General features: G+C 50.4%; 1 protein-coding gene across 1 annotated transcript; it reads right to left on the bottom strand.

Annotated features, from left to right (window-relative positions):
- Positions 1-5,137: 5,137 nt before the first annotated feature.
- Positions 5,138-10,316, bottom strand: LOC135828198 (protocadherin Fat 4-like). Its single transcript, XM_065340649.1, has one exon. The coding sequence runs from the start codon at positions 9,145-9,147 to the stop codon at positions 5,710-5,712; it is 3,438 nt and encodes a 1,145-aa protein (XP_065196721.1). The 5' UTR covers positions 9,148-10,316; the 3' UTR covers positions 5,138-5,709.
- Positions 10,317-12,143: the final 1,827 nt, after the last annotated feature.

The raw sequence follows: 12,143 nt of genomic DNA, 5'->3' as shown, positions 1-12,143 counted from the left end.
CAGGCCACCTAAGAACCCTCGATCAGAGCCATCGTTAGCACAATTGCCGTCGACGGCAATAGTGCCTCCATTACCCGTATCGAGAGCCGTGGAGATGGATAATGTGCACATTGTCACTAACGTTATAACACAATGCACCATAACAACACAAGAAAGTACACCACAACAACATCCAGCTCATGACCAAAGTGGACGCTGCGACGAGGTGATCATGGTGATGCCCCCATCGCCATCGTTGCCGTTGCCTCCCCCAGAACCGCCACCTGCATCTGCCATCGGCAATGCTGGGGCTGAGTCTGTGGTGTCGCTGGCACGGGCAAATATGGATGAGGTAAGCACTGAACATGAACAAGAAGAAAGAAGGCTGAAGGAAACGGAATTCAACAGAGAAAACGACACGATCAACATTCAAAGACCTAGACGATCAACGGCTAATTATTCAATGAATTATTACAGTACTGGATGTCAAGCACCGGCGAAGACACTGGGAACAGAATATTTTAGCAACAACAGGAACAACAACAATGACAACAACAACAATGGTAACAAATTACCATCAAGATCAAAGGAGGAGTCAACGAACAGAGGTTCAGCAACGTGAAGCGAGCCTGGGACCGATCGGTGGTGATGAGGAGAATGACACGGAGGACGACACTGAGGACGAGTTGGAAGATGAGACGGGGGACGAGGTTGCGATTGGTGGAGACGAGGAATCGGATGGTGATTGTGATCGTAAGAAGTCTGCCGTTTTTCTTCATCTGTTGTCTCACCCTAAGTGTCTGCAGGTGTATGATGATTTTAGTTTTTCTGTTCTTTGTCGTGCACGGTACGCTAGTCAGTTGAAAGTACTTGAGGCTGTTTGTATTCGTTTGCATAAGCCTGATCTTTGCAAGCAGAAGAAACATGTAGTTGCGTTAAGATTGTTTTCGTAGGTGCACAGCATGATTGTTTGTCTCACTACACCGTTCTAGCGTTGCAAGTAGTTCCTCACCCCCTGTTGCACTTAGGGGCCGTCCGTAAATATCGATGTTTTTTTAGAGACGATATTGGTGCTTCTCTCCCTTGACCCCCCCTCCCTCCCCCCAGAAGACGCACATGTACATCTAGATCATGGAATCAATATTTTTGGATGCTCATGAAGTGCCCAGGATGTTGAGGGTCGACACCGGTCCGGTGTAGGCGTGAAAATCCCGCCGCACTCTGCATCGCCTGGGGGGAGCGAACCGGGTTGGCGCTGCAGTGCTCACAGCCATCGTGTACTGGTGTAGCCAAAGCGGCTACGCTCGGGCTTGAATTTTTTCAAATCCTTGTTCAGACAGTGAAGACTGGAAACTCTTGTGGAGTTCGTCCGTGTTTGTTCGCACTGCCTCTACGTCTTGAAAAAGGTCTCCTGCAGGCATCGTTCGGCCGATTTCCACAATCAATAGCTCATTCTTTTGCTCTTGAAATTCGCCATGGGCGTACAGCTTCCAATTTTTGATTTTGTTCTTGTGTCGCGAGTTTTAGCTCCGCGAACGGAAGCTGGTTTCACATTTCTTGTATAGCCATTTAGCTTAGACGTCCGCGTGCAGGGATCGGCGAAACTTCAGATATTTACATCGATATTTTTCTGATGCTCGAAAAGAGGCACATGGCTCAAACCCCCTCCCCCCCCCAGACGCACCAATATCGTCTCTAAAAAAACATCGATATTTAGGGACGGCCCCTTACTAGACTTAGCTCTCACTTTACTTCTATTACACTTCGGAGCTTCGGCTTCGAATGTGACAGTGTGTTTGGCCTCAAATCGCTCTAGTTTTCCATAAATTTCCAGCGGTTTAAAGATAAAAATGCAAATGCACGCCTTGATTGTAGCACCTCTTGCTTTCTTTGGCCTTTTCTTTCGCTTCTTTGCTGATAGGTTACCTTTTTCCTTTGTCTAGTATCCTTGAGACTTCAGTCTTCTACTGCCGCTATGGCAGTGTCTGTTGTGTAATAATGACTCCGAAGCTGAAGCTCGGAAGAGTTCCTACCGGATCGACGTGCTGTCCGTGTAGGTAAGTGCTGAAGTAACTAGTTTGTGCCGATATGGAAATTTCGGCCTTTTCGGCGGCCAATGCTGATGGCGACGCTGCGATGGTTCCGTGGGTTTGCAAGCACCGACGAGTGCCTTGTTTCATGCCCCGAGTCACGATTTCCCGGTTGGGTCAGGGCGGCCTTCACGAGTTCGGCAGGCTCTTTCGAGTGCCTTGCCAAGGCTCTGCGCTTAGCGCGTAGCAACATCAACAGACGGCTTCCGTCACGTCATTGGGCAGGCCCTGGCGAGTGGCTTGCCAATCTCTGTACCTACAAGTAACTGGTATCCAACCCCATCGATGGACGACGCGGATATGCGGCGGCTTCTGTCACGGCAGTGGGCAGGCCCTGTCGCGTGTCTTGCCACACTCAGACCATCCGTCCACTGTCGATGGACGACGGTCTCACCAGTGGGCAGGCCCTGTCGCGTGCCTTGCCACACTCTAGCCATCCATCCACTGTCGATGGACGATGGTCACACCACTGGGCAGGCCCTGTCGTGTGCCTTGCCGCACTCTAACCATACGTCAACCGTCCATGGACGATAGTGTACAGTGAGCAGGCCCTGTCGCGTGCCTTGCCACACTCTAGCCACTCTAACCATCCATCCACTGCGGATGGACGATCGTCGAACCAGTGGGCAGGCCCTGTCGCGTGCCTTGCTACACTCTAACCATCCGTCCACTGTCGATGGACGATGGTCTCTACAGTGGGCAGGCCCTGTCGCGTGCCTTGCCGCACTCTAACCACTCTATCCATCCATCCACTATCCATGGATGATGGTCTCGTGGATTTGCAAGCACCAGCGAGTGCTTTGTTTCTTGCCCTGAGTCGTGCCTTCCTGGTGTGGTCAGGGCAATTTCATGAAAAGCAGGAGTGCCTTTCCAATGTCTGTGCCTAACTCGCATCCACCCATGTCGGTGGACTGTGCGGTCATTGTAGATATGGTGGCTTCCGTCACGCCATTGGGCAGGCCCTGTCGGGGGGCCTTGTCACACTCTAACCATTAGTCCATTGGTGATGAACGATGGTCTCGTGGCTTTGCAAGCACCGGCGAGTGCTTTGTTTCATGCCCAGAGTCACGCCCATAACTTAATGCCGTTCTGCCATGCTCATATTGTTGTTTCGCAAGTACAGTTCTACCTGTGTTTGCTTGCTCCTATACCAAGCAGAATCCCGTATTGACCGGGAAATGTTCCTGCACCAAAGGGCTGTGGATCGAACGTGCATCCCTGTGTCAAGCGGAATAATGTCATATCAGACCAGTTTCCGCTGCACCACGGGCGTCCGGTTAAGGCAGGTTTACCTGTATGTAGATACATGGTTCTGGTTCCTTGGTTTGCAAGGGACAAACTTCTTTGTCCACATTCCTGGCTCGAGGAGTACTGTGACATTCCATATTTTGACACAGCCTCGCCATGGTGTCGCAGTATTATTATCTGTGTCCGGTGCTAGTCGTTTTTAATAATAGACTGTCACCCTTTTCTCCCTTCATGTCTCCGACTTGAAGGGCACCTGTACATATGGTGTATCCTCGATACATAGAGACATTTTTACTGTATATCAGGCACTCTGCGAGATGCCTGTTCCTTCACTCCACATGCGCACTTCTCCTTCGCGCATAATGCTTGGCTACACCCTTGCCTTGGTTGAGGTGGTGGATCACTTTAAAAGTCACACTGTCACATTCGAAGCCGAAGCTCCGAAGTGTAATCGTAGATTCCGCTAGGACCCGCAGGGTCCGACGTGGAATCGGGGTTACACGAGGAGTGAAGGCGAAGAATGTGACAGTGTGTTCCCGCCCATTGTGCTGGTGTCGCCCACCCCTCACTGTCACTACTCTTGATTGCACTATCATTTTGGTCGCTCAGAAAAGGCCAAAGAAAGCAAGAGGTGCTAGGTGTAATCAAGGCGTGCATTTGCATTTTTATCTTTAAACCGCTGGAAATTTATGGAAAACTAGAGCGATTTGAGGCCAAACACACTGTCACATTCTTCGCCTTCACTCCTCGTGTAACCCCGATTCCACGTCGGACCCTGCGGGTCCTAGCGGAATCTACGATTGTCTCACCTTCCCTCATTCTATTTTTAGCACTTTGCTTTGTTCTCATAACACATTATTGAATGTATATAAATTATTGATTTGGCATGGTTATTCTTCAGTCACGGCTTTCCACTGATGATTGTGACAAGAAAATCGATTTTGGTAAACCTTCATGACTTTGTTGTAGTGTGGCGATGACAGCAGAATTTGTTCTCTTTATAGCTATTATAAAATGTTGTCTCCGCGTCGATTATTTACTTATTTATTATTATTAGTATTTTTTGTTTCTGTAGCCGTGCGTATTTCAAACCAAAGGGAAAGTGCGGTGTTCGATTTTCCGCGGTCCGCGGACTGCGGCTAAATGATGTAATGCCCATACAGAGTAGAGAGGTTTTGCATTCCGAATTTCGGAATTATTTTCGGAATGTGGCGGCACAGGAGTCGAAAAAGTAGTCGAATTTTCGGAATTGTGGTGGCGAAAGTGCATAGAAAAGAGATCACAGTTGCATACTCTTGTTTATGGACTCTTGCTAATAATGTTTACTCCTTTTTTCAAATCAAAATTCAGTGCCAGTTACCATGGTTACCGGTATGTAGGCTCGTCAATGACGTCATAGGTGACTTGGCAGCTGTAAGTGTTGCTAGCAAGCATGCACGCTAAGTTACATACCATGAATCAGCCGACCATTACCAGTGACATGGTGATGTCGTCGGGCTGTTTGACTGCATGGTCGGCAATCGTCAAGCTTACCTGTAGTGTATGGTAAGGCCGTGGTCATTGGGACATTTGGGGCCCAATGGCCTGGAGTGAAAACGGCCGCCAGACATTCTCTTTTGCCGTTACGATATTCACTCTAGTCTGTACGCTGCATACCATCAAGCGCTTCCACGCACACTAATTGTGACGGAGTCCGCTTGCAGCTTCACCTTCAAAAACATTATTATTATTATTATTTTAACTGGTTTTGAGGGAATGAGATTATTATTATTTTTTAGTGACAACTCTGCCATCATCAGACGGAACCCTTGAAGATGTAGACCCACACAATAGAAAACTGTTTTACTTTGTCAACTTCAAACATTAAATTAGCATGAAAATCAATTTCAACGACTCCAGGTATGGACCAGAACAGCTCAACAATGTATACAATTGGAAAGAATCAACTCAACTCATGGGTATACGGCGGCCATGGTGCACTATAGCAGTTATGTTGTGTGTGCCATGCTGATAAAGCAATGGGAGCCGCGCATACAATACTAGCAGTACTCGTAACTCCGAGGTTCTGCTAATGGCGGCTCCGGTGGCGAGTACGCACCACATGTAGTTCAGCAATGCGAGCAGTACATGTCATCGTCATAAATTCATGTACCGCTACCATACTGCCAATCGCCATGCATTCAAGACAGCCGTGATTCTAACGTGGACATCTGCGTCCGCGCCGTACGCCGTCACACATTGGCCCGTGCGTGCCATGATGCACAGATATAGTATATGCTGAAGGTGTAGATTTATCCGGGGAGTAGTACAATACTGTATTATACTACTCCCCGGATTTATCTATGAACTGGACAAGTTATGGTCAAACTTGAATCTCAGCCGGTACAACACATCATACCTGCATTTCTGGATGTCTGGAGTTAAATGACATGTGGCGCCTCACACGCGGGGGGTTATCCCCCCTGTTCATTGAGTGATGTCTCTCGATCATTGGTTTTCGGTATGGCGACCAGGTCCTTGTGCCCAGGTCTTCGGTGCTGGGCAGTGAGTTTGGAGTGCTCCGTCCGGACGTGGGTAGAGAACCCGGAGTTGAGCCGTACATGGAGCGGCCGGCTTCGAGCTTGTGCGCCATCATGTGCAGACTACCACCATTCATGTTGGTGAACTTGCGTGGAGAGGTCTGCTTTCGAGGTGAGCTCTGCTGCTTTCGAGGTGAGCTCTGCGGTGTACCATTTGCCTTTGGTACATGCTGCTTTTGTCTCCGATAGTCGGCGGTAAGGGTCTGTGGTCGTGATTGGCTTAGTGAGTATTCCGACTGTGACTGAGCTTTAGCTAAGCGAACGCCAGCTGCAGCTGCATCATTCGGCTCATGTGAAGGAAAGTACGCCGACCCGCTCCGGCTTGTGGAACCGGACGATGGCGTCGTGGCAAGGCTGCCCAGCTGCGTCTCAACTGTCTTGGTACTGCCCTGTCTGTTCCATCCGCCTGTGCTCCTGCTGTCGGAGTCCATTGGCGTGGCGAGCTCCATGTCCAGCTCCCCCATCGTAGCACTGTATATCACGGAGCGGGAGCGTCCCTTCGACTTGGTCACCTCACGCAGTGCGATGGGCGTTCCCGCCAGATGATCCACACTATTGGCCTTCTCCGGGAAGTTGCCAGCGCCGTAGCTGAGAGATTGGTGGTGCATCGGTGGCTGATCTGTGTCACTGGCAGTGTTAGTGGTGGCTGAGGTGTTGTTCAGGCTTTCCGTGCTCTTGCTGGTAATCTGCAGCGATTCAGGACGCACCCTGTAGCTGCCTTCGTGTGCAGCCGGGTTCTCCACAACATGGTCATGTGACTTGTGGGCGCCGCCAAGAGATCTGTCGGCCTGTTTGTCCTGCAATGTAAAGCGTTTCTTCTTGCGCTGCAGATTCACCTTCACGATGATCAGGCTGAGAAGGAATAGTGCAAGACCCACAGCAAGCAATATGATGACGATCAGAATAGCTGTGGATAGCGAGCTGCTTGAAGAGGCGCTGGGATCATTTAGGGCGACTGTCTGCACTGTGATAGGCACCTGCGCAGCTCCTTCCTGCCCATTTATGGCTCCGGGATCAACGGCTTTTACGAAGAACGAGAATGTTTCGTTTCCAAGATCTCTAAGCGAGCTTAGCACCGTGATGCATACGGAGGAGTTGGTTCCATGACGCAGGGTGAAATATGTTTGCGCTGACGGCTCGGTTTGTGCAGCATTGCCCTGTAAGAGCTCAAAGTCTGCGTGTGAATTCTCCGGCGTGTCAGGGTCCTGCACATACAGTCTTAGGATTGTGGTACCAACCTGCACATTGGTGAACACAGGTATTGGCTTGCTGGGCACTGACACAAACTCCGGCCCGTTATCGTTGAGGTCGCTGACAATTACCTGCACCCGCGCCGTGGATGTTTGCACAGGATTGCCACTGTCCAGAGCAAACACAGCGAAACTGTACTGGCTCTTGTCCTCGCGGTCCAGCGACAGGTGAGGCAACGTGTAAATCTCTCCGCTGGTCTGCTGCACACTGAACGTGCTCGTGTTCGACAGGGAATACCGCACCAAGCCATTCCGCCCACTATCTCTGTCGCTAGCCATAACCATTCCGATGAACTGCGAGCCCTCGTTGACCTCCCGGATGCGAAACACGTACTCGGACTGGGAGAAAACGGGCAGGTTGTCGTTTGTGTCGAGAACGGAAACTGTCACCAGGGCGTTGTGATAGCGGGAGGAATTTCTACTGGATGTAGCTCGGATCACCAATTCAAACATGTTGAGAGTCTCATAATCCAGCTTCTTGGATGTGTATACCTGACCATCTGTGCTGCCGATGTAGAAAGATGGAACTGTCACGGTGGTCCTGGTTTCATCGCTCTGGATGCTGGTAACTGATTGTATCGAGTAGATGATTGTATCGTTTTCATCAGGGTCCGTAGCATGAACCTGCACAACAGGATGGCCTTGGAAGTCAGTCAGGTTTTCCTGTACGCTGGCCGTGTATATCTGAGGCGAGAACAGTGGTGAAGCATCGTCAATATCTGTGATGGTTAGCGTGAAGTTGGTCTCACCCGTAAGGGTCACTGGAAGCTGCTTGTCGCTTGCTATGATCCTCAAGCTGAAGACGCTTTGCAGTTCCCGATCGAACACAGCTCCCGGCACTGTGCTAAGCAGGTAGATGTGTGCTTTGCCGACTGGCCGCGTCGCCGGGAACAGTGCGTGCAGCTGGACTAGACCGTCTGCACCAACAACACTGGCATTGAAGACAGGATTCGATTCGGCATCGTGAACCTCAAAGTACCCTAGCCGCTCAGACTGCAAGTACTGACCCTCGGCTAACGAATGCACTGCCGCAATCACGTTCAGATAGGGATCCAATAGCGTTACGCTCGGCGGAATTTCATTTCTGTCAATAACGTTGACTGTGACGATGGCTACAGCGAGGAATGGGCTACCATCAGTGGCAACGACATACAGCGTGTACTGACTCAGGACTTCGTAGTCCAAACTGCTGGCATTGCTCACACTGATCGACCCATTGTAAGTGTCAATAGCAAACGTGAACACACCGAGCTGTGCATCGCTGTACCGCTGCGGTACGAGGTTGGGGTGTGAAGTGTGCGATGCAATCGAGTACACCAGCGTATCATGGTCCGGATCACTGGCCATCACTTGAACAACGGATGTGCCTGCAGGGCTGTTCTCTGGGATGCTCATGGAGTATGGGTGAGGAAAGGATGGCCGTTCATTTACATTCGTCACATTGATAGTCAAGTGGCAGCTGAGGAGTTTTCGAGTCGATGTTCCAGTTCCACCGTTACCCATGGTTTGATTGGCCAAGATTACAGCACTGATGAGTCCAGAGGTAGAGGCCAAGCCCTCGTAATCCACAGATGTATTCACCAGTAATCGTCCTGTGCTACTGTCAACAAGAACACCCACTCCACGTGCACTCGCGGTCTGCAACTGAACGCTGAATTGAGTCACTCTTCCCGTCCTGTTTACATCCATGAGCGATCCAACATCGTTCGACAGCACCAAGTTGGCGGCGTTGTTCTCCGCAAACGTACAGACCAGCGCACACGCCGATTCTGCTGTTCGCGTGCAGTACTGTTGTCCATTCGCACTGGGTGACCACCAAGCAACCAGCAGAAATGCAAGCCGCAAAATAATTCTACTCCAATCGGCCGGAACAGAAGTGCTCCGCTTCCATCGGCTGGTTCCCCGAAGGGACTGCCAGGCTGGGCACGGCGCAACCATGTGCTCACCGTCGGTGTCCGTCGTCCCGGTGCCGCTCTGCTTTGTGCTGCTGACATACACCATGCAGCCACTGTCACGAGTTGATTAATCCAAGCTGGCAAGCTTGGATCTCGTCTGCTCCACTCCGATGCGATACCGGCACGGTTACTGACGGACAGACTCCGGCGGCCAAGTCGTCGATCATCAAGAGAGAAGCCCGCCACTAAGCGACCATGGCTCTCAGAGAGTCTCGCACAGTACAATACAACAGGACTCCCAGAAAAAAGAGGCCAGCACAGGTTTACCGGCCTTCCCCACCGAGCCTACTTTGCCAGTCCTGTCCTGCTGTCACCGTCAAGTGATGATGGTGATCGTTGTGCTATTCATTAGTAGATCTACATTAGCTCTGCTCATTTTCAAAGTCCCGTCATGATTGTGTCAACGATTCACTGCAAGCACAGACGTGTGAATCCAGAATACACAAGATCTCTGCCACACTCCGCTGGCACTGGTACAGACAACAGTAGTAGTCAGGCCAAGGGTTTACTGACCGTCGGTGGTTGGGTACCGCACCGCTAATAGTAATACTAGTAATAGGGTAGGTCTATGCTATGGGTATGGCCTTCAACAGAAGCGGTCTCGTCCAAGCCAGAATAAATATACTAGAGCATAAGCCAGCCGGGCGATATACGGACCTGTTCGTGTCGACTGCTGGCACGTGCGGTGGTTAGACAGTCGGCGTTGTGGTGGTTCCAACCTTCAGCTTCGAGCGAACCTACACCCGATGGCTGTAGATCTGTGTTGACCAATTCAGGCTGTTGGGACAGACTGCGATGGTGACTTTGCACAGAGCAAGAGCTACGTGGAGTGATCGCTCAAACTGACAGCAGCAACTGCTGCGACAAAATGTTGTTGACGAGAACTCGTCGTTCGTCTGCTGCACGTTTTCAGGCCTTTCCTCTCAGCAGTTGTCCAGCAACCTGCCATTTTTGACCGCTTGATGACAATGGAGTAGGGACGTCGGAGCACCCGGACTTGCCTGGGAGGGAGGGATGTGACATAGGGTGCTCTGGCCTGCAGGTGAATCTGGCAAGACCCCACTCCCACTGTCTACAGTGCGGACAGTCCGGGGATCTGTCTGGCGCGCCTGCGACCATCGCCCAATTGCCAAGCTCACAGACTGGGCTGGCAGCTACGGTACGTGTACCTACGGGCAAGAGCTAGGAGGACTCAGGTCCAGGAGCCACCGTGCACCATGTGCACCGCCAACTAATATCTACTGCAGACAGCCCACACTACTCTTACGGTCTTAGTCAACAATATTGCTACAGTATCGTGCAATCTGCACCAACCGGCAAGTAATCATGGTCCACATGCACACACACACACACACAAACACACCAAGTGCTAAGGCACAGTTCTGGATACTGAGCGGTGGCGGAGAAAATGAACTTGAAAACTCACGATGCAGGAGAATATGGCATACTGTCTGTAGCGTGCTGTGCCATGCACCTTACGAGCACTGTATGAATATGTGCGGCTATCCCAGGCCCATGCCTTGGGTACAGTATTTCAGCGCTTGCTATTTTTGGCACCGAGTGCTAATTGGGTTGTCCAACAAAATGTCACACTGACAGATAGGAGGTATACAGTCATGTAGGTATCACCCAGGGACTCGTACAACTACTTTCCTGGTACATGTACATGTATCATCAGTAACTACATGTGCCACCAAGAGTACGTAAACTACTCTTGCTACCAAGCATGCATATGATTATACTGCATACTGACCGTGCCAGCGTGAAGACTAAGCCAGACCACTGATTACTGGTAGATGGTATTATTACTACTGTCCTGTACTCGTACTGCCTTCCACTGGGCAGGACAAAGCAATTAGTTAGAGTTTGTAGTGTCCAAGAAGAGCAGTCTTGTCAAAATTGGCCAGGACAGTTTCTGTTATAACAGCACGCCACCGCAATAGTAACTGCTGCACTCACCAAGGCAGGACTTAGAGTGTTTGCTGGCAGGAACTAATGTTTCTTGAAGTGAGCGTTCCTGAGTGAGAATGAGCTCGTGCCTCACTAATGCTTTTCAATATGTGCACACAGACACGCCCAAACACACTTTCCGGCACAGATCACAGTACATGAGTCATGAGTACGGTCTTGATGATGTCCCGAACCGTCCGTGCAGGTGCGTTCTTCTCGGAATCCCCGTGTAGTGGCTCTACTTATCCATGTGTGGTTCTTTCTCGACGAAGGTGTTCCATCCAGTCAGAAAACAAATCCAGTCCTGATGTGATTAATATCAATCCATGATGGTGAACTAATGCAAGAAGGACTGGTTCTTGTTCACTGCTTCACGTTTGAGTGTTACTGGGCAAATGGCAAACAGGGGTGCGTTGCTGTCCACTACACTACAACTTCACTGTCCATGTCTGCCTACTCGAGATGACAGACATGGGGTACACTTGCATCTTGACAACTGTGATCGTCACACAATGCTAAGCTGCATAACAGCCACTCAATTATGCAATTGAGAGATGAAGTGCTGAGGGGCCAGGCAGGGACAACATAACCTTCGTCACACACTCATTTAGAATCCTTCCAAGTCCAGGAGGCCATGCACGCCTACCCTACTACTAGCAGTGACTTCACAGTACTTCAAGTACTACATGTATAAGAGTATTCTCCCCGGCACAGTAGCGTGACTGACCAACATGCAGTGACTGGCAATACTGAATAGGGCTTGAACGCATGGAATGGAGTTGCAGCATCATGCACTGGGCTCGGACCCATGATGGGAATGTTGAGAGTATTGTGGAACAAACTTAACAACTGTTCCGGAGTTTCACCGCAGCACTCTTGGCTTCAGTTCAGACGAAGACGCTTTTCTAGAATGCTGAAAATTCTGAGCATCCGCTAGGCAGCTGTATACAGGAGAGGCTGAGCTTGAGTCACAGTGTGATGTTACTCTGAGTCGTAATATACTAGTATGCGCTTATAGAGTCTTTGCACTGGTCCGTATATTCAACGGACGGATACCTAAGTACTGAGGCCGACCACGTAGACCGTCTACAT

The sequence above is a fragment of the Sycon ciliatum genome, chromosome 1 (assembly GCF_964019385.1).
Source record: "Sycon ciliatum chromosome 1, ocSycCili1.1, whole genome shotgun sequence".
NCBI classification, from domain to species: domain Eukaryota; kingdom Metazoa; phylum Porifera; class Calcarea; order Leucosolenida; family Sycettidae; genus Sycon; species Sycon ciliatum.
The sequence above is the reverse complement of the archived record's forward strand: the minus strand, read 5'-3'. Positions and strand labels throughout refer to the sequence as shown.

Bases quoted from the DNA above. Each gene is read 5' to 3' on its own strand.
- LOC135828198 (XM_065340649.1), bottom strand. From the start codon at position 9,147: ATGGTGTATGTCAGCAGCACAAAGCAGAGCGGCACCGGGACGACGGAC.